This window comes from Bos grunniens, chromosome 25 (assembly GCF_055505025.1).
Source record: "Bos grunniens cultivar Pamir isolate PY7600 chromosome 25, Bosgru_T2T1.0, whole genome shotgun sequence".
Classification (NCBI taxonomy): Eukaryota; Metazoa; Chordata; class Mammalia; order Artiodactyla; family Bovidae; genus Bos; species Bos grunniens.
In genome coordinates, this window is record NC_141189.1 from 28,223,976 (window position 1) to 28,249,386 (window position 25,411).

Sequence of the window (25,411 nt, forward strand, 5' to 3'; positions counted from 1 at the left end):
CCATCAGCCTTCACCAAAACCACCTCAAACAAACAGAGATGATCGGAATGTAAACAGCAGACCTGCCACACTCAGCTTCAAGAAAAATCTTTGAGTTTTTGCATCCCTGCTCTTCCAGAAGACCCAAACAGGAAGACAGCTGAAAGCATACTGCCAGGGCCCCAGAAGAGGGTTGGGGAATCTCAGGAAAGAAAGGGAAGAAAAGACCAGGGAGCCCCTGCTGTCGAGGCCCTGAAAAAGGCAAGAGAAAAAGAAGACACCAAAGTAACAACGCAGCCTGGAGAGTGCAAAGGATTTGAATTCTTCACTCAAACTGAGCACCTGTTCTTGTCTGTCTGAAAAAGCTCAGTCTTTTATTCCTGTCTTGAAAGGGAATACAGGGTCATTGCAGAAGGAAAGAAAATTGAAAAAGGAAAGCAAGGAAAAAGAAAAGAAAAGTAGGAGTTCCATGAACACTGCTTTAGTGCATTTCCATCGTTTTGTCTATGCATATATGTTACATAAAGTCATTTCCCAAAAGAACGCTTGGCTTGGGACACACATTACTTTAAGACCCAGAAGAAAAAGGTAAATGACTTGAATTCATTCCCCACTTTCCCTAACTTAAGCATATACTATTTTTTTTTCTTTGCACACATATCGTAAACTATTTTGTATTATAATCTTTTTTCACTTAGCATTCAGTAACCGTTTTTCCGTATTAAACCTATTTCTTCAATGGCATTTTGAACCACTGCTCAGTAACCTAGGGATGAAATAATACTACGAATGCTAATAAAAGTTAACTCTGATTGAACATTTATAGTGTTCAAACACTCTGCTAGACGTATTATTAGTAATCTTAAAATCTTCCCACCATCCTAGAGGCAGACAGGGTCGGTCCCACAGGTGAGGGGGCTGCGGCTCCAACGTTAACCCGGGTCCTCCCATCCCCCATTCCGTCCTTCGCTGGACTTGAGCACACCTGCTGGGTTCGTTTATCTAGATAAATTCCTGGAATTGCTGATCCACAGTATTCGGGAAGTTCGGAATGACACTTGCGCCAGGGGGAAAGGGGATTATATGCAGACATCACCGCACTTTCTGGGGCTCCGGGACCCCCGCCCTCGCTGCCCTGGGTGGCCGCCCTGAGCGCCCCGCCACCTCGCCTCGCTTCACCCCTCCGCGCCCCACCCCCGCCGCCCGGCCGGACCTTGCCCCCCGGCCTCGCAATCCGAGAGCTCGAATCCCCGCCCCTTCCCCCGGCCGGAACGCGGCCGAGGAAGCCGTCCTCGGACCCCGACAGTCCGACAGACAGACCAACAGACGGACGACGCCCGATGGCCGGGCAAGGCGAGCCCTGCGCGGGCCCGGGGGTGAGTGTCCCCATCCCGCTGTATTCCTTCTCCGGCTGGCTCGAGATCTCTTGGACAGATCTCTCGGGCTGAGATACAGAGGAGGGCGGGCCCCCGGGGAGGGTAACAGACCTGCCAGTCTAACCCCAGGGCTGGGCGATCTCCTTAACCAAACTGTTCCCCAAGAGACCAACCCTGTGAAAGGGGCCTCTAGACCCCCCAGCTACAGGACTCCCCACGTCTCTGGTTTCTGCCTCAGCAAAAGACTCTAGTGGGAGGGTGGCAGTGGTGTAGGAGGGAGAGAATTAAAGCAACTGTGTTTTCTGAAATTCACATTCACACTTCTCTGGTTAGGAAAGGCCAGCAGAAGATCTGAGATAAGTACAGATGGAGACCTCTGATAGAACAAGTTTTGGGGTTAGCCAGGCCAGCGTGGAGTCAGCTCTGTCCCTTCCTATTTGTGTGGGCCTAAAGGAGCCTATTACCTTCCTGGCTTCTGAGTTTCCTGGTCTATGAAATTGGAACAGTAATACCTGCCTCCTAGAGTGGTTATAGGGCTTGCCTGGTGGCTCAGTGGTAAAGAATCCACCTGCCAATGCAGGAGACATGAGTTCGATCCCTGGCTTGGGAAGATCCCCTGGAGAAGGGAATGGTATCCACTCCAGAATTCTTGCCTGGAGTATCCCATGGACAGAGGAGCCTGGCGGGCTACAGTCGTGGGGTCGCAAAGTGTCAGACATGACTTAGCGACCAAACAACAACAACAGAGTGGTTTTAAGTCTGTGCCCAGCAGTCATCATGGATCCCAGGTCTCCTAGATTCTAGGACCCAACTGCCTTGGTTCAGATCCCAGCACCACCCCTGTCCAGTTGGGTGAGGTCAGTGGAGTTACTCAATTATGAAGTACTCTAGGGACAACAGAGGATGAGATGGTTGGATGGCATCACCAACTCAATGGACACAAGTTTGAGCAAAGTCTGGGAGATAGTGAAGGACAGGGAAGCCTGGCATGCTGCAGTCCATGGGGTTGCAAAGAGTTGGACGTGACTCAGTGACCAAACAACAACAAAAATTGCTTAGCACATTTATCTTGTAAATATTTGGAGTCCAAAGAGTTGCCTAGCCCCCCAAGTGGTGAGTTTGGGACCCCTGCATTGTACCATCATAAGGGTCACCCTGGTGTTCCCTCAGGTCTGGAACCAGACGGAGCCCGAGCCTGCTGCTGCCCGCTTGCTGAGCCTGTGCTTTCTGAAAACAGCAGGGGTCTGGGTGCCCCCCATGTACCTCTGGGTCCTCGGCCCCATCCACCTCCTCTACATCCACCGCCATAACAAGGGCTACATCCAAATGTCCCGCCTCTTCAAGGCCAAGATGGTAGCCCCTTCCTCTGGGAGCCTATAATCAGACAATGGTCAGGGGGTGGGGGAGCAGGCTGGAATCAGGCAGAGACCCCAAAGTGGACACGTGGGACCCTGTTAATCAGACAGAGCAATACCCCAGAGGCTGCAGAGGGAAACTCAGTGGCATAGATGCTGCCAAACCAATCATCACAGATAATAAAAACCGTACATCCCAAACACACCCGCAGACACCCACACACACCCAGACAAGTTTATGGCCACCACAGCCTGGCGTTCCCCGAAGTGTGCAGTGTACACTCCTGAGATACACACGGTGATTTTAGAGCCACACCAGGACGCACCTTTTAAATGTTAACACTTAGGCATTGATTTTTGTGTTTCCCCGCCAGCGATACTAAAGAACACTCCTTAAAACTGGTGTGTAGTTGTTTTCCAGTGTTAGAAAAACACTGGCATTCCAAATGTGAGCATCTCTGCTCATTCTCCTGTTCCCCAAACCTCTAGAAGCACGCCCTCCATGGTTCATTTATTCCCACACCACCTTGTAGATATTTGACCTCTTGTCAACCACCTCTCCAGGGTCAGCACACTCCTCCTTAAAGGGCCAGAGAGTATCAGTACTTGTCTGAGATTCCAAGGATCATGTGGCCTCTGTCTCAACTACTCAGTTCTGCTCTTGCAGCAGTAAAGCAGCCACAGACAACAAACAGTAAGCAAGTAGACATCACTGTGTTTCAGTAAAATTACAGAAATTTGCATTTCATATCAATTTCACGTCATGGCATATTAGGCTTTTTAAAGTTTTGTTCAATGAGTGAAAAATGGGAAACCCGCTCTTAGTTCCGAGGTGATACAACAACAGACAAAGAGGCCAAACTCAGACTACAGATGGTAGTTTTGACTCCTGCTTGAGACTAACTGACGTTCAGTGGTTTCTCCGAGGCTCCCAGGTCTGCGTGTGCGTGCTCTCTCCCGTTCTTGATTTCTCTTGTCCAAAAGAGGGACCGATTTGACCAATGGCAGCTCAGTCAAAGGCCTGGAAACGTATCAGTCCCAACAGAGAGTTCCTCCTTGATTTAACAGTAGGGATGGAAAGAGACTTAAAGAAAGTATAACTTTTTCACCTGGAGAGTAAATAGCTTTTCATGCTGTTCCTTCATCCCGAAGCATCCTCCTGTGCATTGTGGGAGCACTACTGGCATTTTGGAAACCACTGACGTTATTTGTATGGTGCATTATTTATATGACAGTTACAGGTCAAGCTTGAGCTGCATCACCCCTTACAGCTTTTTTCTCTCACGTCGGCCCTGTTCAGTGGTCACGCTGGTACATTGCAGTGCCCCACCTGGGGCCACTGTCCAGTTGGACGTGGAGTCCCTGTCCAGTTGGCAGGGAGTGGCAGAAAGGCTGCCATCTTTCTTTCCCCCACCAGCCTTATCCCAGCCCGTTTCCCCAGGTGCTTGGGTTTGCCCTCATAATCCTGTGCACCTCCAGCGTGTCTGTGACTCTTTGGAGAATCCAGCAGGGAACGCCCCAGGCCCTCGAGTTCCTCATACACCCCACCGTATGGCTCACCACAATGGTGAGTCGCGGCCCAGACCTGCTGGCTTGCTCCTGGGTGCTGCTTCTCCTGTCCCGGTGGAGGGGTGGGGCAGAGGGGGCTCCCTCCAGACCCTCTCCTCCCCCAGCGTCCCCCACCCCTGGCCCACCTCCCACCCGACCCTCTTGTCCAGAGCTTCGCCGTGTTCCTCATCCATGCCGAGAGGAAGAAGGGCGTCCAGGCGTCTGGGGTGCTCTTCGGGTACTGGCTACTCTGCTTTCTCTTCCCAGCCACCAGCGCCACCCAGCAGGCCTCACGAGGGGTAAGTGGGGGTCTGGGTCACCCGGGAACCAGTATAGTGGTTTCAGGCCTTGGGTCCCATCCATCCTCCTCCCGCTTCCACCAAGGCTTATTCTCTCTGCAGAGACACACACTCCGCAAGCACTGAAACTCAAGCAACACACACAGGCATTTCACATAGATGTTCTCATCACCCCATACCTTTTTATCAACAGAAATTCTTATTGTCTTACACACTCAAGTCACACACTTCACTTGCACACACTTGTATGCTCCCATTCACACATTGGGCTTCCCTGGTGGCTCAGTCAGTCAAGAATCTGCCTGCAATGCAGGAGACCTAGGTTCAATCCCTGGGTCGGGAAGGTCCCTTGGAGAAGGAAATGGCAACCCACTCTAGTATTCTTGTCTGGAGAATTCCATCAACAGAGGAGCCTGGTGGGCTATAGTCTATGGAGTTGCAAAGAGCTGGACACCAGTGAGCAACTAACACTTTTCACTTCACTTTTTTTCATTCGTGTATCACACAACCACAGACTCCAAAACATCACATACACACACATACACTCGCCTACACTCACACTTGCTGCCATCCAGTTGTGTCTATACTTTCGAGCTCCTACAGGGCTTGTGCACAAATGTCCCACACTCATACACACACACACACACACACACACACACACACTGCATGGGCACCGACACACTGTTGGTTCAAAACCTCAGGGGTTCCCAGGTGAAATTAGAAACCAACCCCAGACCTGGAGGACCAAGAGAGACCAAAGAAACAGACCACCACTGCAGTTGGTAGGCGACGATTCTCATAAGCAAGGGAACTTACGTACGATGCTTGTCTTGGCCGCTGCAAAATACACTGATCTCCGCACCTGCCCGCCAGAAACTTAACAGTTTATGGAGGTTTTAACAGGGTTCAGTCATATGTGCCATCCAGTGGATCTCACCAGCACATTGCTCTTCCAAGGTGGCATCCTTGAAGTACTTCCTAGTGCAGGAACAGTGTGGCCAGAATGCACACTTCAAGGGCGGGAGTGGCGAGTGGGGGTGAGGAGCCTCTGGGTCCAGCTCACAGGTCAGCCAGGGCTCACGTCCTCTGGATGACTTCCTCTGGCACACAGCTGTGTTCGTTCTGACGCCACGTAAGTGCATGTCTCCCCTCATTCTCCACCTTCACCTGTGCCCTCATGCATCTGTATTTACACACTCATTTTGCACATTCACCTGTATTTCCACATTAGGGGGCGTGATCTGCAAAGAGAAAAATCTATAACTTCAACCAGGGTTTTTCAACCTCAGCACCTTTTACCTACTTCTCTCTTGGGCGGGGGCGGAGAGGAGCTGTCCCATGTGCTGTGGGATGCTGAATAGCATCCCTGGTCTCCACCCACTGGACGCCAGTAGTACCACCCCATTACGGTAACCTGACACCTCTCCTGACAATGGTAAATGTCCCCTGGGGGCAAAGCCACCCCCAGTTGAAAACCGCTTGCATGGCTGGCACACTCACCCAAGACTTCTGATCAGGAAACTGATCAGAGTCTGCTGGTCATCATTTCATATGGTTACTCCCTTCGGATCCCGAAAGAAGAAGGCAGAGAAACACTTTCTATCCTAAAGGACAGATTTTTAACAAAGCAATTTTTGTAACTAATGGGAATAGCCCCCAGGCCCTCCACTGATTTATGAGAGGGTAGCTTTCTACAGTTGACTTAGCAGCTAGCTGTTGGGAACACAGCACTGAAAGAATAATATTGGGACCACATATGCTCTGGAGCTCCATGTGCGAGGCCCTGTGGCAAGCACTTGATGTCATGAATTCAGTGAAGATCTGAATGATCCCATTTTAAAGATGAGGAACCCTAAGCCATAGAGAAGTGAGCGACTTCCTCTAGGTCACGCAGCTCGGGACTGCAGAGCCAAAGTCCATCTCACCCAAATTCAGGGCAAACTTTCCGACAGAAACGATACGAAAAATGACACTATGGGGAGTAATGTAGCTGCACTATCAAACTGTCTACTATCTGTCCCCCAAAACGAAACCAAAAACAGGGAAGTAAAAAATCCAATAGAGAAATTGTGATCTGAAACTTGGGCTCATGTTTAAAAACATAAAAACTCAGTTCACACTGGCTCAAGGGGGAAAAGTCCAAGGGTATCTATTAGCTCATATACCTGGGACCTGCTAGGAGGCATAGCTGGCCCAGACATTCAGAGAACACAGCTAGAGCTCCATTTCTGCCTGTCCCTTGGCTCTCGCCTCTTGGCTTCATTCTCCAATGGGATGGCAAGGAGAGCCCCAATTATTCCAGGCTTTCGTTTCACAAATATAGCAAACCTGGAAGATCTCCCGATGGTTCCAGCTCTCGTTGCTCCAGCGTAGGTCCTGCGTCCATTCCTAGCCCAAGCACGGTAGCCAGGGACTAGAACATGCTCTTTGGTCAGGCCTCCATCATCTGCCTGCCCCGCCCCTCCCCACCCGCTGGGATGGAATCAGCTCTACATAAACCTCATACCTGAGCATGGGGGGAAGAGTTAGGGTGCTCTGGCCAGAAAGGGCAGGGGGTGAAAAGCAATCATGGCAGGGCAGCAAGAGTTCGTGATCTGGAGCAGATCATCTGTGTGGCCTTGAGCAAGGTACTGTCACTTCTCTGAGCCTTGGTTTCCCATTGAGTAACACGTAGCAAGTAAACGCCCCCTGGGGCAAGGTGGGGTGGGACTTGAGGAGACAGTGTATGTAAAGACTCCAGCATGTGCCTGAGGCAGAGCGAATGCTCCCTGAAACCAGCCCCCTTCTTAAACCAGAGAACACTGGCCATAGGGAGTGGGATGGGAGATTGGGAGGTGGGGCTCCTTTGTTGCCCAGGGAGAAAGATAAAGTGTCCTTCAATCTGTGTCCTGGAGGCTAAGGCCAGTGGCCACCTAACTAAGGGCACACACCCTGCCTGCCGTTTGTCTGGACAGAATCTGTGTAAGCCAGGTGTTTTCAAGGCCAGGAAGGCTGGGGGCTCCAGCCACCGGCCTGGGCACTGCTCCCAGCATCAGAAACCCCGTTCTGCCTCCCCCTCTTCTCCCCTTTCCGACACCCTCCCCAGTCTCTGCTCCTCCTAAGCCCTGACTCAGAGACTTCTGCTTCCTCTCCCACAGGATTTCCAGAGCGACCCTTTCCGGCACCTGTCACCCTACCTGTACTTGTCTCTGGTGATGGCGCAGTTTGCACTGTCTTGCCTCGCTGATCAACGCCCGCTTTTCCCGAAAAGGCCCCCGCAGGCTGTAAGTCACCATGTCTCCAACCAATGCCTTGCTTGTCCCTGTTCCTCTTCTGGTCCTCAGTGGCCCCCAAGTGATGGAAGGAAGTTAAATTAAAGCACAGGCCTTTATTATTTTTTTTTATTCATTCAGCCAAAAAAAGCGTATTATATATCGACTCTATGCCACAGGTTGGCCAACTCTTTCTGTCCAAGATAGAAAATATTCTGGGCTTTGTGGGCCATATGGTCTCTGCATGGCAGCTACGGAGGTCAGGTTTTACAAAAAGCAGACAGACTATATGTCAACAAAAGAACATGGCTGCGTTCCAATAAAACTTTATTCGCAGAGAAAAACAGTGGGCCGGATTTGGCTTGGGGGCTGTAGTTTGCCAACCTATTCTGTGCGCCAGCTCAGTACTGAGGATCTCTGGTAAAAAGTGATGTCTCTGTCCTCATGTGACTAATACCCAATAGGGGAACCATTAATCACACAATTACACAAATGTGTGGAAAATTACAACTCATGATCATAAAAATTCAGGATTAAAGTGACTTGCTCAATAGAAGTGCTCCATCGGAGAAGTTCATGGTCCATAAGAGTTTACAGCAGATAACACTGTGAAATCCGGAAAGAATTCTCTGAGAAAAAGACAGTTGAGTGGAGATCATCTAAAAAGATGCTCAACAGTTTGAATAATTAAGTTAAAACTGTAATAGGACTTTGTCCAATGAGTAGCAGAAAAAAAATTAAAATTGATAACACACACTGATGGCAAAGATGTGGTGCAATGAGCATTCTCATGCCCTATTGGTAAGAGTATAAATCTGTGCAGTCTTCCTGGAGCCACTGGTAAAATCCCACCTCTTCTTCACCTTCTTGTCACATTCACTGAGGGATATTGTTGAAAACATTGCTTGTGTCATGCATGGTCCTTGCTTTGAGAATTTCTTGGTCTCAGTATTAATAAAGTTGTTCTGAGCAACTGTTAGTTCTTACTTAGGCACTTCCACCGAAAAAGCAAGAGAGTTCCAGAAAAACATCTATTTCTGCTTTATTAACTATGCCAAAGCCTTTGACTGTGTGGATCACAATAAAATGTGGAAAATTCTGAAGGAGATGGGAATACCAGACCACCTGACCTGCCTCTTGAGAAATCTATATGCAGGTCAGGAAGCAACATTTAGAACTGGACATGGAACAACAGACTGGTTTCAAATAGGAAAAAGAGTACATCAAGGCTGTATATTGTCACCTTGCTTATTTAACTTCTATGCAGAGTACATCATGAGAAAGGCTGGGCTGGAGGAAGCACAAGCTGGAATCAAGATTGCCAGAAGAAATATCAATAACCTCAGATATGCAGATGACACCACCCTTATGGCAGAAAGTGAAGAAGAACTAAAGAGCCTCTTGATGAAAGAGAAAGAGGAGAGTGAAAAAGTTGCCTTAAGGCTCATCATTCAGAAAACTAAGATCATGGCATCCAGTCTCATCACTTCATGGCAAATAGATGGGGAAACAGTGGAAACAGTGGCTGACTTTATTTTTCTGGGCTCCCAAATCACTGCAGATGGTGATTGCAACCATGAAATTAAAGGACACTTACTCCTTGGAAGGAAAGTTATGACCAACCTAGACAACATATTAAAAAGCAGAGCCATCACTTTGTCAACAAAGGTCTGTCTAGTCAAGGCTATGGTTTTTCCAGTGGTCATGTATGGATGTGAGAGTTGGACTATAAAGAAAGCTGAGCGCTGAAGAACTGATGCTTTTGAACTGTGGTGTTGGAGAAGACTCTTGAGAGTCCCTTGGACTGCAAGGAGATCCAACTAGTGGAGATCAGTCCTGGGTGTTCATTGGAAGGACTGATGTTGAAGCTGAAACTCCAATACTTTGGCCACCTGATGCGAAGAGCTGACTCATTTGAAAAGACCCTGGTGCTGGGAAAGATTGAGGGCAGGAGGATAAGGGGACGACAGAAGATGAGATGGTTGGATGGCATCACTGGTTCAATGGATGTGGGTTTGGGTGAACTCCAGGAGTTGGTGATGGACAGGGAGGCCTGGTGTGCTGTGGTTCATGGGGTTGCAAAGAGTTGGACACGACTGAGCAGCTAAACTGAACTGAGGCACTTTCAGCCCTGTGACCAAATCCCTTTTTGCCTTGCCTGCTAGGAAGCACCAAGCCCTTTGGTATCTACTATGGTTAAGTATCAGAGAAGGACATGGCAACCCACTTCAGTGCTCTTGCCTAGAGAATCCCGTGGACAGAGGAGCCTGGTGGGATGCTGTCCATGAGGTTACACAGAGTCAGACATGACTGAAGCAACTTAGCATGCATGCATGCATGCACTGGAGAAGGAAATGGCAACCCACTCCAGTGTTCTTGCCTGGAGAAGCCCAGGGATGGGGGAGTCTGGTGGGCTGCCATCTACGGGGTCCCACAGAGTCAGATATGACTGAAGCGACTTAGCAGCAGCAGCAGCAGTGGTTAAATATACAGGACATCTCAGTCTGGTTTTCAGTATTAAGCTTGTTGTCAATTCATTCTGTCTTCCTGCCCGTAGCTCTGCTTGCCACATACTGGCCATTATGAGACCAAGTCCTCCCACTTCTAAATCTTTTGTCTTTGCAGAATCCATGTCCTAAGGCTGGGGCCTCCTTCCCCTCGAAGGCCATGTTCTGGTGGGTTTCTGGGTAAGTAAAGAAGCAGGGAAGGGGCCGGGGGTGGGGGTGGGGGGTGCCCCGCCCCCACCTACATGTGCCACTCTTGTTTGTTACCACAGCTCTTTCCCAAGCAGATTTCCCCAAGCCTACCAAAGTCAGCCAGGCTTTCTCCATCCCAGCCTGGGTGCTGGGATTTTAGTGTGTCCACCATCCATATCCCATTGCTACTCACTCACTGGAGTGAGATTGGAGTCCTGGCTCTGTCTCTTAGCTGGCCACATCACAAGCATTTAGTCTGAGTTTTCCCCTCTGTAAAATGGGAACAACTCTACCTTCATTAAATGTAAAGTACTTAATGCTTGTATATAGAAGGCACTCAATAAAATCATATCTCTATCTAGTCCTTCCACCAACATAGTAGGTGTTTAATAAGCACCTACTATCTGCTAAACACCAAGGGTGAGGAGGCAAAAGACCAAATCTTTACTCACTAGAGGCTCCCAGGCTGGTGGAGAAGATGTTTCTCCAGGGTTAGCACACCAGGCATGGAGGAGGTACCTACCTCCTGGACCCTCTCTTGACCACACTGCCATCGGAATTCCGTCTCCACCACTTCCTGGCTGTGTGACCTTGGGCAAGCTACTTAACCTCTCTGTGCTGCAGTCTCTGCACTTGTCAAATGAGGATCATAATAGCATCTACCTCACAGGGTTTTGAGGATTAAATGAAATGAGGTTTCTGAAGCACTTAGAATCTGGCCCATAAAAAGTTTTATATAAAGTGGTTGTTAAATAAATGAAGGATAGACTACTCTGTGGAGAAGGCAATGGCACCCCACTATAGTACTCTTGCCTGGAAAATCCCATGGACAGAGGAGCCTGGTAGGCTGCAGTCCATGGGGTCACTACGAGTCGGACACGACTGAGAGTCGGACACGACTGAGCGACTTCACTTTCACTTTCCACTTTCATGTGTTAGAGAAGGAAATGGCAACCCACTCCAGTGTTCTTGCCTGGAGAATCCCAGGGACGGGGAAGCCTGGTGGGCTGCCGTCTATGGGGTCGCACAGAGTCAGACACAACTGAAGCGACTTAGCAGCAGCAGCAGCAGACTACTCTGAGGGCTTCCCAGGTGGCTCAGATGGTAAAGAATCTTCCTGCAGTGCGGCTGACAGGTTTGATCCCTCGGTTGGGAGGATCCCCTGGAGAAGGGAATGGCAACCCACTCTAGTATTCTTGCCTGGAGAATCCCCTGGACAAGAGGAGCCTAAAGGGCTACAGTCCATGGGGTCACAAAGGGTCGGACATGACTAAGCGGCTAAACAACAATGAAGACTACTCCGAGGGAACGGAATTGGTGGAGGGCATGGAGTTGGTGGAGGGTATGGAATTGGTGAAAAGAGCCTGGAAGTTTGCTAAACATCTCTGAAGAGAATCTAGCCCACTGTTTACCAAATGCAGGCATTTATGGGCCATTCCTCAAGCTTTTTGCCTTATTTGGGTATCACTTATACTCAATTTACTTAATGTTCTTTCTTTGGATTAATTTGCTTTCTCTATTTTGTGTGTGTGCTTAGTCGCTCAGTTGTGTCTGACTTTGTGACCCCATGGACTGTAGCCCACCAGGCTCCTCTGTCCATGGGATTCTCCAGGCAAGAATACTGGAGTGGGTTTCCATTTCCGTCTCCTTTCTCTACTTTAGTAACCTGTTATAAGGGAAACTTCCTATCACTACCAAGATCACAAAAATCTAGAATCCCTTGCCATGTAGAATGCTAAAAGTAGTTTCAGTGAAAAACAAATATTATGAATAATTTCTGGATTCAAACTGTTGCTTGCCTGAGTTTACTCTGTATTAGAAAAGGGAACTTGAAAAGTCTCAAAAAGGAGCTCAAGACCAGCTCCAAACAAGGCCTCCTTGGTGTCACAAGAAAGATGAGAGACCTAAAAGGAAAAAAAAAAAAACCATTCCTGCTGTGGAAGTCTGCAGTGGTTAATTTCTTTTCTTTATGGCCTGCTGGCTTATTTGCCCCAAGGCATATGGGATCTTAGTTCCCTGACCAGGGCTCAAACTCATTTCTTCTGCATTGGAAGGTGGATTCCTAAATCCCTAACCACCAGGGAAGTTAATTTCTTGTGTATGCACGTTGGTTTGAAAACTGGCCTCAGTTAACCAAGGGCAAGGAGAGACAGAAGAAAGAGGCAGCCACTCCAGGCTGGAAGGAGGCAGGGTTAACAACAAGCCAGGGATCTTACATACGAGGCCTGTCTTGGGCCCTGCAAGCTGAGTACATCTCACTGGACTCCCTAGAGTTTACAGAGAAGCCTTAACGGGGTTCAAACATGTACATCATCCAGATAGTCTAACACTTACTCTCAAAGTAGCTCCTAATGTGGGAACAGTGGGCAGAATGTACGTTCCAAGCACAGGAGAGGGAGGAGCTCAGATTGCCCGGGTCCAGGTCATAGGTGCACCATTGGCCACATCCTCTAGATAACCTCCTTCAACAGTGCACCAACTACAGTCATCTCATATACCAGTCCCAAGATCGAGAAAACATTCTCATTTTAAGGTGAGAAAACTGAGGTCCATTGTTGGCAAGTGACTTGCCCAAGGTCACAGCACTGAAAAGTGGTGATTTTATTTGACAAATCTTGTGCCCGGAGCCCGTGGTAAAGAACCCACCTGCCAATGCAGGCGACATAAGAGACGCAGATTTGATCCCTGGGTCAGGAAGATTCCCTGGCAACCCAATCCAGCATTCTTGCCTGGAAAATCCCATGGACAGGGGAGCCTGGCAGGCTACAGTCCAGGGGTCACAGAAGAGTCGAACACAACTGAAGCGACTTAGCACCCATGCACACACATGCCCTGAGCTGGGAGGTGGTGATAGAAGAGGGAGAATCTTTGTCTCCATGAAACTTATCGCTAATGGAGGAGAAAGACTAAATAAATAATCCGACCAAAAAAAGTAAACAGTGGTCATCGCAGCAAGCATTAGAAAGAAACAGCTCAGGAAACTATGGGATCTTGCAATGGGGAATCTACCTGGACTCAGGTGTGGGGGTCATCAAGTGGGCTTTTAAGGAAATCATGTCCAAGCCAGAGATGAAGGACAAGTGAGAAGTGGCAGGGAAAGAGTTTTAAACAGAGGGGCATGCATGTGCAAAGGTCCTGAGGCCAGGTGGCTGGAGCAGTGAACCAGGGGGAGAATGGGGAGAAGTTCAAGTTTCCTCCACTATAACAGTTTTCAACTCTGGACTTCTGACTCCTAGGGAGGCTTATTTATTTCCCCTGTTACAGGTTACTCCTTGGTTAAGTCACTTAATCTCTCTGAGCCTCTGTTTTCTTCCTCATCTGTAAAATGGGTCAATAGTAATCTATCATATAGGCTCATGTGAGAATTAAATGATAATCTTTGTAGACCGGGAAGCGCCTACCACTGTTCAGTTCAGTTCAGTCGTTCAGTCGTGTCTGACTCTTTGCGACCCCATGAATCGCAGCACGCCAGACCTCCCTGTCCATCACCAACTCCCCGAGTTCACCACTGTTAGATAAATTGCTTTCCTTGTACCGAGGGGCCAGCGCAGGTGCAGAGAGGCAAACAACTTACCAGGGATCACACAGCTACCAAACCAGGGCACTGCAGAGGTGGACGCGGGAAGGGCTGGCTGTGGTGACCCTCTTTTATAGGTTGGTCTGGAAGGGCTACCGGAGGCCACTGGGGCCAAAAGACCTCTGGTCACTTGAGAGCAAAAACTCCTCTGAAGAACTGGTTTCCCAGCTTGAAAAGGAATGGACAAGGAACCGCAGCGCCACCCAGCGGTGAGTGTGTGGAAGGTGGGCGCTTAGCCCGAAGCTGGTCAGCAAAGCCCTTGGTCCCACAAACCCCGCCCCTACTCTGGGCTGAGTCCCCGAGAAATAAGTTCTCAAATAGGTATAATTAAGCCTGGGTTAAATGTAGCCCTGCCGTCGAGTGGTTGATGACCTTGGACAAGTCGCTTGACCTCACTGGAGCTTGATGTTTCAGGGCACAGACAAAAGTAGCTGTGTGGCAGGACTGAGAAGTTTCCCTTGCATACTCTAGGACTTATCGATGGCTAAATCCCACACATTAGGAGGAGACAGAGAGAGACAGAGCCTACTGGCTCATATAGCTGAGAAGGTGGGTCTGGCCTCAGGTGTAGCTGGATTCAGAACTTGCGTGATGTTCACTATTGTCCGACACTGGTCTCTCCATAAGGCCTGTCCCATACTACGCCAACTCAACACCCACTTCCTCACCATCCACCTAAAAAAAAAAAAAAAACTCAAGGAAGGACTCTGATTGGCTGGCTGAGTCATGTGCCTCTCAGGAGCCAATCCCATGGCTGAAGGGCAGGCCACATGATTGGCAGTCCTTTCAGAGCCACACAGGGAGGGGAGGGGCTGCTTCCGGAAGGAAAGGTGTATGTTTTCCAAAAGGGATAAATAATATGACAGATCGAAACAGCAGCTCTCTCTCACCTCAGGCATATCTTGCTGTACTGCCCCTGCACTCTTAAATGAGTTTTGAGTTCATCCCAAAGGGCCCTGGAGGTCTTGTCCACCCTCTCCCAGCTCTGCTCTCCCCTGCCACCATAAGAATGATGGTCACCCAGTATTAGAGCTGAAGTAGAAGCATTCTCCAGAACGGCTTGAGAATCTGTGAACAACTGACAGTAAGAATGCAGAGTGGCAGGGTTATACAGAGATCTGGCTCAGGCATTTTCTGAGCTCACTGCTTATACATAGGAAAGAACTTTGGTTTTGTTTCTAAAATATGTTGCAACCTTTGCGGGAAGGGCGAGGACGTCATCTTAAGAGGTCACAGACCGATTCGTCTGCTGGCCAAGTCGGGGTCACAGGTGTGTTTGGCCAGCATGTATCGTGCTGTTGTTTGAGGTTTGTGCTTTGTTTTGTTTTTTTGTGTAAGTTGCCAACATTTAAGCTGTTGGAGATGTCACAAAAATATGGAATTTGGGTGTCTCTTAAAGTGGAATGGCAGTGTTAGGTCGTATCCCTCATGACAACGGGAGGGTGGATCTGGGAAGTGGTTGCCCTGTGGAACAGGGCGTGTGTGCTTCAGTTTGCCACAGTCTCTACCCCTCCCTTTTACATCCCCCAGCAACACCCGGCCCTCACACCCCCTTCCTTGCTCTGTGGTCATTTTTGGAGCTGGCACTAAATCGCTTTGGGACCAGACACGGAAGACCAGCCAACAAGTCTAGTGGTTTCCCTGCTGGCTCAAACAGTAAAGAATCTGCCCTCATTGCAGGAGACCTGGGTTTGATCCCTGGGTGCCGGGGCCAAGGAGAGGTGACATCTTGGGGCTACAGGGATGACCAGGGTAGAGATGTGAGTGCAGGGTTAGAAAAATGGTTGAATTAGAAATACTGCTGGCCTCAGAGGCTGGGGTAGGGGTAGGCTTCAAGACAGGTAGTAAACTAATATTTGTTTATTTCTTTGCAAGCAAAGTGGTAATGACTGGCTCCTTGTAGCCTTTTGTGCTAAAAATACCAAGTTGTCCTAGGACTGCTAGTTGAGATTTGTCCTTCCCCTTCATCCTGAGGGGGGCTTCCCTGGTGGCTCAGAGAGTAAAGAATCTGCCTGCTATGCAGGAGACCTGGGTTCAATCCCCGGGTCGGGAAGGTCCCTTGGAGAAGGGAATGGCTACCCAACCCAGTATTCTTGCCTGGAGAATTCCATGGACAGAGGAGCCTGGCGACCCACAGTCCATGGAGTTGCACACAACTGAGAAGCTAACACTTTCACACTTTTCATCTGGAGGAGATGCTCAGAAGATTCTTGAGAGGGGAAGGGGGACTGGAGGCCCAGCTTGTGGTGGACGGGTATTCACCCCGTTAGCTGGGCTCTGGGAGTATAAAGGCTGACATTGACGGGGCAGGGAATGGGGATGTCTCAAGTTGTCTCTCTAAAGAAAAAGGCCCAGGCACGCCACTGATCCTTAAACTCACGTGGAGGAGGGCTGGGCCATTTGCTCTGCAGGACAGCTGGAAACTCGGCTCTGTTAAAAACCAGGCCAGGAGACTAGTTGCACAGCATTCTAGTAAAAGCAACCAGTGGGTTAAGTCGAGTGTCAGGAGGAAATCTGGAGAAGTCAGTCCATTCCCAGCCCGTGGGTGCTTGACTGAGGGCCTGGCAGCCAAACCCTGTTTGGATGATGGGGATACAGCCATACACAAGACAGCTGAGGCCTCTCTTTCCAGAAAGCTGATTTTTTGGTGGAGAAGACAGATACTTGCAAGTTGAAGTCAATGCTGGGACAGAAATAAGGGTCTGGGATGGGGAAACAGGGCTACTGCAGTTTCCCAGCAGGGAAAGTGTCTTTGAGGAGGTGATGCTAAAATGAAGTCAAGCCTTGGAAAGAACTGGGCAGAGACATTCCAGATCAAGGGCAGTTTGTGCCAAGGCCTGAGAAAGGTGAGCTGTGGGTGTGTCAAGGAGCAGAAAGAAAACCAGCCCAGGAAAGAGGACCAGGATGAAGTGGGGAAGTGGGCAGGGGCCAGGCCACACAAGACTGTGTCTAGAAATGGAGACATTTTATTAAACCATTGAAGGATTTTATGCAGGAAAAAAAAAATAGTCTACCCACTTGGAGTCCTAGCAAGACAGATGAGAAAAGGAGTTGGAGACAGCATGGCTCTGAGGGTGATGAATGAAATTATTCCAGCCGGTGGGCAGGAGTGGGCAGGGATGGCCTTTATAAGAAGGTAATATCCTTTTGGCACTCAAGACCCAAATATCCAAATGTGAGTGGCAGGCCATGCCCAGCTCATGATGGAGGCCAAGCCACAGCTCACCAGAGATGCCAAGCTAAACCACAAGCCAGGTCAAGCCGGAAGGGGCAAGACCTTGACTTTGTTCGTGAGGGCTTGGGAACCTACCCTCATCAAGGGCTTTTTTCTTTTTAATTTTTTGGTGAGAGAGGGGGCTCTGTGTGAACTGTGAGTCAAGGTCTGGGTTCAGGACTTCGCTGGTGGTCCAGTGGTTAAGACTTCCACCTTCCAATGTAGAGGATGCAGGTTCAATCCCTGCCCAGGGAGCTAATATCCCAGGTGCCTCACAGAGAAAAAACCAAAACATGAAACAATGTTGTAACAAATTCAATAAAGCCTTTAAAAATTATCTACATTAAAAAAAAATCTTCTAAAAAAATTCTAGGCTCAAATCCCTGCTCTGTCCTCCATGTGTGACCTCAGGCACCTGTCACCACCTCTCAGAGCCTCAGTCTCCTCTGAGGTTAAATGAGGACCCTGTGACACCCAGGGGGCAGGGAGGTTGAGGGGAGTTGATGAGCTTATGTGTGTGAAGGACTGATCCTAGTGCCTGGCCCCAGGTCCCAGCTCTCAGCACCACTGAAGTTCTGATAATCTCATAGGCTGTCAGAGCTGGAAGGGACCCAGAGTGGGGCCAGCTCCATCTTTGCATGAGGATATAGAGGCACAGGGAGGGGAGCAGCCTGCCCAAGGCCACACAGCAACCGCATGGCTGCCAGGCTCTCCCTACAGCCAAAGCCTGCCTCTGGAAGGGCCCTCGGGCCTCCCCGCTCCTCCTGTCACTTCTTCCCCCGAACCTTTCCCTGATAACCCAGGGCCTGGGATCTTAGACATCACAGCAGCTTGAGCTTACATCTGTGGTTTCACTCAGACCAGGGGTGCCAGGCTCAGACCTCAGCAGTGATTCTAAACTGGTCCTCAACCAGTTCTAAACCACCTCAGGGCTGGCTGGGGTGGGCTGCCTAAGGGATCAGAAAGTGCTCTGAAGGTTGGGATTGAATCCCAACCCTTTTATTTCTCAACCGTGCATCCTTCCCCAGCTTTAGTTTCTGAGCCTCAGTTTCCTCATCTGTGAAATGGGGTAACACCCGAGGGAGCTCTCTGGGGTCTTTTTCTTAAGGTCACTAATCCTACTCATGAGGGCTGCACCCACATGACCTAATCACCTCCCAGAGGTCTCACCCCCTAATACCATCACACTGGAAATTAGATTCAACATGAATTTGGGTGGTGGGCGGGATGGAGGTGGGGACAAAAACCTTCAGTCTATTAAAAGGGCCCAGAGCTGATGTCTTCTCTCCCCTAAGGCACACCAAGGCGACAGCATTTAAAAGGAAAGGAAGCCGTAACAAGGAGGCCCCAGAGACGGAGACCCTCTTGCCGCAACAGCGGGGGAAGAGGGGCCCGCTGCTGAGAGCCATCTGGCAGGTGGGCCGCTCCGCCTTCCTCCTGGGGACCCTCAGCCTCATCATCAGTGATGTCTTCAGGTTCACGGTGCCCAAGCTCCTCAGGTGGGTCCAAGCCTTGGGTGCTTTGTTGAGGCTGGTGGTCCCCGAACGGTGTCCTTCCAGGACCTGGAGGACCTTCAACCCTCCTTCCACCCCTGCCTGGACCTCTGGCGCTCAAGGCACTGAGGGTGGATGAAAAGGGTGCTGAGGAAGAACAGAAATAAATGAAAAAGTGACTCCCGTTTCCCTCGGGGAGAGAAAATGAATGAATTTGGGCTGACTGCATCACTTTGCTTTCACTGTACCACAAAAGTCCCCAAAAGTGAGGGGCTTCAAACCGCTTCCTTGGCTGTGATGGTGTGGGGCATCAGTTCATGCTGGGCGCAGCCTTGGAGGGTTCAGTCGTGTGTCTGCAGTCACCAAGGTGGTCTCAGCTGGGACATCTCGTCTCTCCCCTGATGGTCTGTCACCCTCAAAAGGCTGATTTCCAGCTCTTTTGCAGGGCTGCTTGGCAGGGTCTCTAGACAAAGCCCTTTTCTCCTGAAGCCAAAGCTGGTTGTACAGCCAGCCCAGATTCAAGGGGTGGCCTGTAACTTTGCTCAAGCTGCCGTAGCAAAGGACTACAGCCTGGGTGTCTTGAGCAGAAATCCTTTTCCCGGTGCTTATCTTTTCTACTGTCGTTTCTTTCTTTTCTTTTTTGTAAAATTGAAGTTTAGTTGATTTATAATGCTGTGTTTCAGATGTACAGCTAAGTGATTCCGTTTCATCAGATTCTTTTCTCTTAGAGGTTATTATAAACTATTGAGTGCAGTTCCCTATTCTGTACAGTGGATCCTTGTTGGTTATTACTATTTTATAATAGTTAATCCCAAACTCTTAATTTATTCCTCCCCTTTGGTAACTTTGAGTTTGTCTTCTATGTCTGTGAGTCTATTACTGTTTTGTAAGTTCATTTGTATGATTTTTTTTTGTTCCACATGTAAGTGATATCATGTATTTATCTTTGTCTTACTTCACTGTGTGATAATCTCCAGGTCCATCCATGTTGCTGCAAATAGCATTATTTCATTCGTTTTTATGGCTGAGTAGTATCCATCTCTTTAATCTGTTCATCTGTTGATGGACCCTAGGTTGCTTCCACATTAGGGTGGAACAATGGACATTAGGGTGCATGTATATTTTGGGATGGTGTTAGTGGTAAAGAATCATCCTGCCAAGGCAGGAGACACAAGAAATGAGGGTTCAATCCCTGGGTTGGGAGGATCCCCTGTAGTAGGAAATGGTACGCAACTCCCGTATTCTTGCCTGGAAAATTCCATGTAGAGAAGAGGCTGGCAGGCTACAGTCCTTGGTGCCTCAAAGAGTCGGACACGACTGAGCGACTGAGCACAGGCACACACATCTTTTTGAATTATAATTTTCTCTGGATATACCCAGGAGTGGGATTGCAGGATCATATGGTAGTTCTATTTTTAGTTTTTTTAAGGAACTTCCATACTGTTCTCTTCCCCGAGAAAAGGGATAGGCTGCCCACTCCAGTATTTTTGGGCTTCCCTTGTGGCTCAGCTAGTAAAGAATCCTCCTGAAATGTGGGAGACCTGGGTTCGATCCCTTGGTTGGGAAGATGCCCTGGGGAAGAGAAGGGCTACCCACTCCAGTATTCTGGCCATGGACTGTATAATCCATGAATCCAGAATTCCAAGGACTGTATAATCCATGGTGCCTCAAATAGTCAGACATGACTGAGCGACTTTCTCTCACATTCCTACCCCTCTCACATACTGTTCTCTATAGTGGCTACACCAATTTACATTCCCAGCAACAGTGTAGGAGGGATCTCTTTCTCTTCACACCCTCTCCAGCATTTATTGTTTGTAGACATTTTGGTGATGGCCATTCTGACCAGAGGATGAGATGGTTGAATGGCATCACCAACCCAATGGACATGAGTTTGAGCAAGCTCTGGGAGTTGGTGATGGACAGGGAAGCCTGGTGTGCTGCAGTCCATGGGGTCGCACAGAATTGGACATGACTTAGCGACTGCACAACAACAAAGTCTAACCGGTGTGGAGTGATCCCTCATTGTAGTTTGGATTTGCATTTCTCTAATAATTAGCAATGCTGAACATCTTTTCATGTGCATTTTGACCACCCATGTGTCCTCTTTGGAGAAATGTCAATTTAGATCTTCTGTCCATTTTTTATTTGGGTTATTTGTTTTTTTGATATTGAACTGTGGGAGCTGTTTGTGGATTCTGGAGATGAATCCCTTGTTGGTCACATCGTTTGCAGATATTTTCTCCCAGTCTGGAGGTAGTCTCTTCATTTTTGTTTCTGGTTTCCTCTGCTGTACAAAAGCTTCTGAATTCAATTAGGTCCCATTTAAACAACAGACACTTTTGTCTTCCCATCACCGAAAGCTAGAAGTTCAAGATCAAGGTTGTTTGCCCTGAGGCCTCTCTTTGCCTCGTGCACAGCTGCCTTCTCTCCGCATCCTCACATGGTCTCTCCTTGGAACACACGCACCCCGGGGTCTCCTTCTGTGTCCAGATTTCCTCTTCTTCTAAGGACACCAGTTGTCCTGGATTCAGGCCCCTCCTAACGGCCTTGTTTGAACTCAGTCGCCTCTTTAAGGGCCCTGTCATCAAATGCATGGTCATATTCCGAGGCACTGGGGGTTAGGACCTAAACATATACATTTTGGGGGGACACAACTCAGCCATAACAGGTGGGGATAAAAACTCTGCCTGTTGATTGGAGATGTAAGTCATGGTGGAAATGAGCGTGGACAGTGGGAGAAATAGTTGCAATCGTTTTTGCAAAAACAAAAGACCCTCCAGTACTGTCTGGTCCTCCAGACCTGGCCAGGCTTAGGCAGAGGCAGTAGCCATGGGCACCCTCTCTCACCAACTTCTCCCTCCTTCTCCTCCTGCAAGCCTCTTCCTGGAGTTTATCGGGGACCCCAACACCCCAGCCTGGAAGGGCTATCTCCTGGCCGTGCTGATGTTCCTCTCCGCCTGCCTGCAAACGCTGTTCGAGCAGCAGCACATGTACAGACTCAAGGTGCTACAGTTGAGGCTGCGAACAGCCATCACTGGCCTGGTGTACAGAAAGGTGAGCCCCGGGGGAGGGGTGTGGCCTTTCCTCTCTTTCCAGCCTGTCCCAATTTACACACAGACGTCCCAGCCAAGGAGAGCCACGTCACTGAACTCTCATCTGCGCCCCCAAGCACACTCATTCATCACGTTTCTCATAGTTGCTCATACTGCACTCTCACCTTCTTGGTTATTTCTGTAAGACCTTGTGTGATCTGACCCTGAGACCTCTTCTGTCTGATTACATCACATGCTTCCTTCACACCTCCTTTCCTTTCCTCCAGCCACACCAGTCTCCTTTCAGTTCCTCAAGCATCCTCCTACCTCAGGGCCTTTGTACGTGTGGTTCCCACTGCCTGGGCACCCTTTCCCCAATTCTTCATGTAGTGAATTTCCGCCCATCTCTCTGTGGATAAAGGACTAACCTTTGGGCTGTGTGGAAACCAGATAAAGGTAGACTGTCAGCTATTTGACCAGGTAACACTGCTTACAGTTGAAATGACCCCTGAGCCACCGGTAAATGGAATCTGGGCTGGAAGTTCTGTCAGTGAACTGTGACACCTGGAGGGAAGCCAGCGCTTTGGGCTTCTCTCTGTGTGGTCATTCTTGGAAACGAAGCCCGTGAGGCTGCTGCTCTAAGACATGTTGGCCCCTCTGGGTCTGCAGCCTCTGAGCCAGGACGACCCAGTCCCCGCTGAGTCCGTTTCTCACACCTGAGCTGTCACCTGGGAGAGGAGGGGAGCAAAGGGAACAGCTCCAGGGTGGCTGTGTGTCTCCTGAGTTCCCAACCACGTGGCTCGCTGGGAACGGGTGTGACCTGTCCTGTCTTTTGAGTCCACATGTGGAGCTGAGGCTGTGGGAAGGCAGCCTAAGGGCTTTGCATTTCCCATATTTTGGAGAATTTCAGGGCAGCCTCTTCATCTCCTGATGGGTCAGACCCCCCAGTCTGCCCTCTGGGCTGCTTCTGTATTAACCAGGTTTAAAATTAATTTATTTCTTTTTGGCTGCACTGAGTCTTTGTTGCTGTACTCGGGCTTTGTCCAGTTGCGGCGAGCAGGGGCCACTCTCGAGTTGCGGGGCATGCACTCCTCGTTGTGGTGGTTTTTCTTGTCGTGGAGCATGGGCTCTACTGGGCAGGCTCTGTAGTTGTGGCTCACGGTCTTAGTTGCCAGAGGCATGTGGATCCTCCCCGACCAGGGGTTAAACCCATATCCCCTACATTGGCAGGTGGATTTTTAACCACTGGACCACCTGGTAAGTCCAGCTGTGCTTCCTTATTTTCTGTCTGGTGCTTCGACATCTGGGGCCTTGCTGACCCTGGAGGGACTGTCCCTCTGTCCCTTCCGAGGTCAGCCAGTTCCTCCAGATGGTACGTGACTCATCGGAAAGCATGCCTTTCACATGCAAACCAACCCACCCTGACTCACACTCCACCTGCCTCCTTTTGAGGCCCTCAGCCTCTGGCCATTGTCCTTGCTATAATCACCCCAGGGCCACGTATCAGACAATGAGGCCCAGTTCCTATGCCCAGAGCAGCTGGAATTACTCAAACTAGCCAATGCTAAACCTGCCGACCCTGTCTGACTTTCCCATGAAAACCACAGCAAGCTCTTGCCTATGGTTCATCTCACCCTGCCCCACTCCAGTGCTTCCCCAGGTGCTCCCACCCCATAGTGTGGAATACCCCTTTCTATTGAGATTGTTCAGTGTAATAAACCCTCTTGTCAATATTAGTCTTCTCTGGTCTGTGGGCTTGCCATACTTGAATAATAATAAAACCTATATTTTAAAACACTTCATGACACTCATCATCAGTTCAGTTCAGTTGCTCAGTCGTGTCCGACCCTTTGTAACCCCGTGAATCGCAGCACGCCAGGCCTCCCTGTCCATCACCAACTCCCGGAGTTCACTCAGACTCACGTCCATCGAGTCAGTGATGCCATCCAGCCATCTCATCCTCTGTCATCCCCTTCTCCTCCTGCCCCCAATCCCTCCCAGCATCAGAGTCTTTTCCAATGAGTCAACTCTTCGCATGAGGTGGCCAAAGTACTGGAGTTTCAGCTTTAGCATCATTCCTTCCAAAGAAATCCCAGGGCTGATCTTCAGAATGGACTGCTTGGATCTCCTTGCAGTCCAAGGGACTCTCAAGAGTCTTCTCCAACACCACAGACACTCATCATAATTACTATTAAACGGTGAACTGTGTACATCTTTAATTTTGTTCCCCAGCTCAAACTCCACTCCCAGGAGACCAAGCACCTCGCCTCTTTTGACCATAGAACTCAGAGTGAGGCCCAGAGCAGGTGCTCAGTAAAGATTGGAAAATTTTTTTGGAGAATTTCTATACTTGTTTGTTTCCAGCTCATCATTTCACCCCCTCACTTCTTCCCTGACACACCCAGCAGAGACGATTGCAAGTAGAATGTAGTATTCAACAGGCTGGAAGGGGTCCACTGTGACCCCAGAATCAGGGCAAATGTGTGGCTGTTAGAAAACCAGGTTAGTATCTACAAGGCATGTTGAATGCCTGGGGGGAATCAGTCTAACACTCTGTCTAGCCTCTGTTATCCTGGATTCCAATCTAAACCTTCTGGTTTTGGGCAAGTTGGTCAATTTCTCTGTGCCTCAGTTTCCTTGTCTGTGAAATGAGATTAATAATTATCCATCTCATTGATTCTCGTTTCACTTTTTCTTTCCTCTTTTAATCAAGATGTTTAATTTACTGAATGGTTGGCTTTGATTTTTTTTCCCCCAAAGTGATACAAAAATTGTTGTTTACTTGCTAAGTCATGTCCAACTCTGTTGTGACCACATGGACTGTAGCCTGCCTGGTTCCTGGGTCCATGGGATTCTCCAGGCAAGAATACTGGAGTGGGTTGCCATTTCCTCCTCCAGGGGATCTTCCTGACCCAGGGATTGAACCTGCGTCTCTTGGGTCTCCTCCAGTGGCAGGTGGATTCTTTACCCCTGCCCCACCTGGGAAACCCTATATCCTGGGCACTGTGCTAAGTAAATGAAAATTTTCATCATTTTTTCCATGATGGGACACAACAGACAGCTGTATGGAACAGGCACAGTATGTGCCATTTAATTTAAAACACTGTGGATAAAACACTATATTTTTGCAATCAGGCTTCCCTGGTGGCTCAGTGGTAAAGAATCCACCTGTCAATGCAGGAGGTGTGAGTTCAATCCATGGGTTAGGAAGATCCCCTGGAGAAGGAAATGACAACCCACTTGAATATCCTTGTCTGAAAAATTCCACGGACAGAGGAGCATGGTGGACTATATTCCATAGGGCTACATAGGGCTGCATTCCATACGGTCACAAAAGAGTCAGACACGACTGAGCCTGAGCAACTGGGCACAGAACAGCACAGCTAGGACATAGCGCCCAGCAGATGGCTACCATTATCATCATAAATTCAAGGTTTTGATGTATTGTGTTATTGTTATTGTTTCCACTACTTCACGGATATCAAGGTATTTTCGTTTTTGTCATCTCCCTGGATTCTTACAGTGGTCCTGGGAGTTGTGCTTAGGAGATTTTTTTTTTTTTTAGCACAAATTACTATTTATTAAGAT

At 49.1% G+C, this 25,411-nt stretch overlaps 1 protein-coding gene and 1 long non-coding RNA gene across 9 annotated transcripts in view; one reads left to right on the plus strand and one right to left on the minus strand.

Annotated features, from left to right (window-relative positions):
* The first annotated feature begins 1,159 nt into the window (after window positions 1-1,159).
* Window positions 1,160-25,411, plus strand: part of ABCC6 (ATP binding cassette subfamily C member 6) — a 66,383-nt gene continuing 42,131 nt past the window's right edge. For 4 of the 5 annotated variants that reach the window (XR_015154671.1, XM_086375614.1, XM_086375617.1 and 1 more), the window contains exons 1-9: window positions 1,161-1,355; window positions 2,526-2,708; window positions 4,152-4,277; window positions 4,429-4,557; window positions 7,695-7,820; window positions 10,434-10,495; window positions 14,159-14,290; window positions 18,591-18,794; window positions 21,668-21,845. Coding sequence is in view for 4 of the 5 variants with exons in the window: in XM_086375614.1 (XP_086231740.1) it covers window positions 1,320-1,355; window positions 2,526-2,708; window positions 4,152-4,277; window positions 4,429-4,557; window positions 7,695-7,820; window positions 10,434-10,495; window positions 14,159-14,290; window positions 18,591-18,794; window positions 21,668-21,845 (1,176 nt within the window). In the remaining variant the exon portion in view is untranslated. Of the gene's footprint in view, window positions 1,356-2,525; window positions 2,709-4,151; window positions 4,278-4,428; window positions 4,558-7,694; window positions 7,821-10,433; window positions 10,496-14,158; window positions 14,291-18,590; window positions 18,795-21,667; window positions 21,846-25,411 lie in introns of all 5 variants that reach the window. The other variant, XM_086375615.1, reaches the window with a different exon arrangement.
* On the minus strand, window positions 5,332-14,213 carry LOC147345354 (uncharacterized). Of its 4 annotated transcripts, none has more exons than XR_015154674.1 (4): window positions 14,079-14,213; window positions 7,734-7,869; window positions 6,058-6,161; window positions 5,332-5,798 (listed from the first exon to the last, which is right to left on the minus strand). It is a non-coding gene; the product is annotated as an uncharacterized LOC147345354 (long non-coding RNA). The 4 variants fall into 4 exon arrangements; XR_015154675.1 differs by having other exon boundaries at window positions 7,734-7,875; window positions 14,079-14,188; XR_015154673.1 differs by lacking the exon at window positions 6,058-6,161.